The 2,178-nt window shown below is 39.4% G+C and overlaps 1 protein-coding gene across 1 annotated transcript in view; it reads right to left on the bottom strand.

Moving 5' to 3' along the window:
- Positions 1 to 2,178, bottom strand: part of bbs9 (Bardet-Biedl syndrome 9) — a 186,087-nt gene that overhangs the window by 183,116 nt on the left and 793 nt on the right. The window contains 1 exon segment of the mRNA XM_032517504.1: positions 262 to 380. Coding sequence (XP_032373395.1) covers positions 262 to 373 — 112 coding nt within the window. The 5' untranslated portion in view covers positions 374 to 380.

The raw sequence follows: 2,178 nt of genomic DNA, 5'->3' as shown, positions 1-2,178 counted from the left end.
TTAAATAAAAATCAACACATTTAAAAATAAATGATTAACCTATCTGCATTGAGCTTTGACTTGTTCTAGAGAGAATCGCGATGCATCTAAGAATCGATTATTTTTCCCGACCCCAAATCCACACAGAAGCGGTAAGTTGAAAGAGGTGTAAGAAGAGGGACAAACAACAATGTCTAAACCTTATGGACACATTTCAGGCAAGGTCCTGCAGCCTGTATGCTGTGGTGGTTGGTGCGTTGCTTTTCCTGACTACACACTGACCATGTTCGGTGCCACTGTTGTCCACGTCGCCGACACAGAGGCATCCCTGGTCAAACTCCTCCCCCTCGCCAAGCGTTGCTGACCACCAATCACGGGCCTTGAAGAGAGACATGCTGCCTCTGATTGGACAAAGAGAGAAAGACAGCGGAGAGAAAGTGTTAGATTTCTTCTGCTGTAGGGCTGCAGTTTAAGATTATTTTCATTGTTGATTCATCGGTCAATATTGTCGATCTAAGATATTAGTTTAGTGTCACAAAGGTGAGAAGAAACTAGAAAATATTCACATTTAAATAGAAGAAAATAGATTTTGTTTTTACTTTTAATTTAAAAAAAAGACTCAAACCGATTCATCAATTATCAAAATAGTTGACCATTAATTTAAAAGCTTACAACTAATTCATTAGCCTATTTGATTATTTTTTGCAGCTCCATTCTGCTGTTAAAGTGATGTACTCATATCTTGTCCTGTCTGTTTCTCTGCGGCGTCATTTTTCAATGAATAGAGTCCTTTTAATTCATAATGTGTAGCAATACATTTAAAATAAACTACTGAATGACAAATAGATGAACAAAGAAACAAAAAGGTTTTTTTTCACTTTCAGCTCACAATATTATCTCCTGTTCATTGAGCAGCCCTAGTAAAGTAATTGGGCGGTCAGCCACCTTGCTCTGGGGCAAGCATTACTTTTTCACTGGCACAGGATCACACCACCAACCCTTGAGTCGTTGGCATGGTGACAGCTTGGACCACTGTCCACTGCCTGCTGGCCCAAGAGGCTCTCAGTGCACCATACTGACACCTGCAGCCAATGACAGACCTGAATCTCTATCACATGACCCCAGGATTCTGCATATGGGTCTAGGTGGGGAATAAAGAGGGGAGGGGGAGGGGCAAGCAGCTTTTCTAATTGCTAAGTGCTGAGCAGGTGGAACGGGCAGCTTATCCAGAGAGGGAATCTATCTCTAGTACACTGCCATCCTGACCTTAGCGGGTGTTAAAGCAACATTACACCTCTTACTGTTAAGATATTTCATAAGTCAAGTTTAAAAGGCTTTGGCCGGGAAGGAAGTTCTGAGATTTTTAATTTTCTTTTTAATTATTAAACCTGAACATTATTACATGTATAAAATTAAATAGAATACCAAACATGTGCTAGATTAACAAGAAAAAAAAGAGCTGTTTTCCCCCTGATGATACAGTCTTGGTAGTTGCTGCAATGACCTCAGCGATAGGGGCAGGAAACCCTAATGCTCTGGCCCTACTCACATATTATTACAGAAACTTTATTTCTAAAAAGCTGAATGAGCATCCTGCTTGGCTTGTTGCTTTGTTGACTTCCCTTAGCACAACCTGTTGCATATCGCCTGCACGTTTTTGCAACTCATTATACCTTTGATTTAAATATAGTAGAATATACAATTAGCTGTAACATGTGCCTCAACTTGTCTAATGATTTCTGCAAGCATGAAGCTCGTAGATAATGATAAGTAATTCCACTAAGAGGAGAAGTATGTCCATGTTTTTTGTTATCTGACCACATCCCTGAATAATAAACACGGGTTGGCCGGGGAATACTGTACATGTTTAGGCCCCTGTGACGGAAAGCATCCCCAGCTCTCTGCAGGCTCTGGGGATGTTGCTACAACGCCGTTTTATGGCAAAGCAAGTTCCCACAGGTTAGATGGGATGGTAATAAGAAGTCAAACTGGAGCTGTCAGCTTCTGCTGGGATTTTTAGCTAAGTATTTCATTTAGGGATAAACTGACTTTTACTGATATTTATGATTAAACAGACTATATAGGAATATAATGAGAAAATTGAAAAATGTATTATCTATTTAGTGTGAAATTAACTTTATATTCAACTTGTAAAAGCAATAATCAAACCTATCTATCTATCTATCTATCTATCTATCT

This window comes from Etheostoma spectabile, chromosome 6 (assembly GCF_008692095.1).
Source record: "Etheostoma spectabile isolate EspeVRDwgs_2016 chromosome 6, UIUC_Espe_1.0, whole genome shotgun sequence".
Taxonomy (NCBI): Eukaryota; Metazoa; Chordata; class Actinopteri; order Perciformes; family Percidae; genus Etheostoma; species Etheostoma spectabile.
The sequence above is the reverse complement of the archived record's forward strand: the minus strand, read 5'-3'. Positions and strand labels throughout refer to the sequence as shown.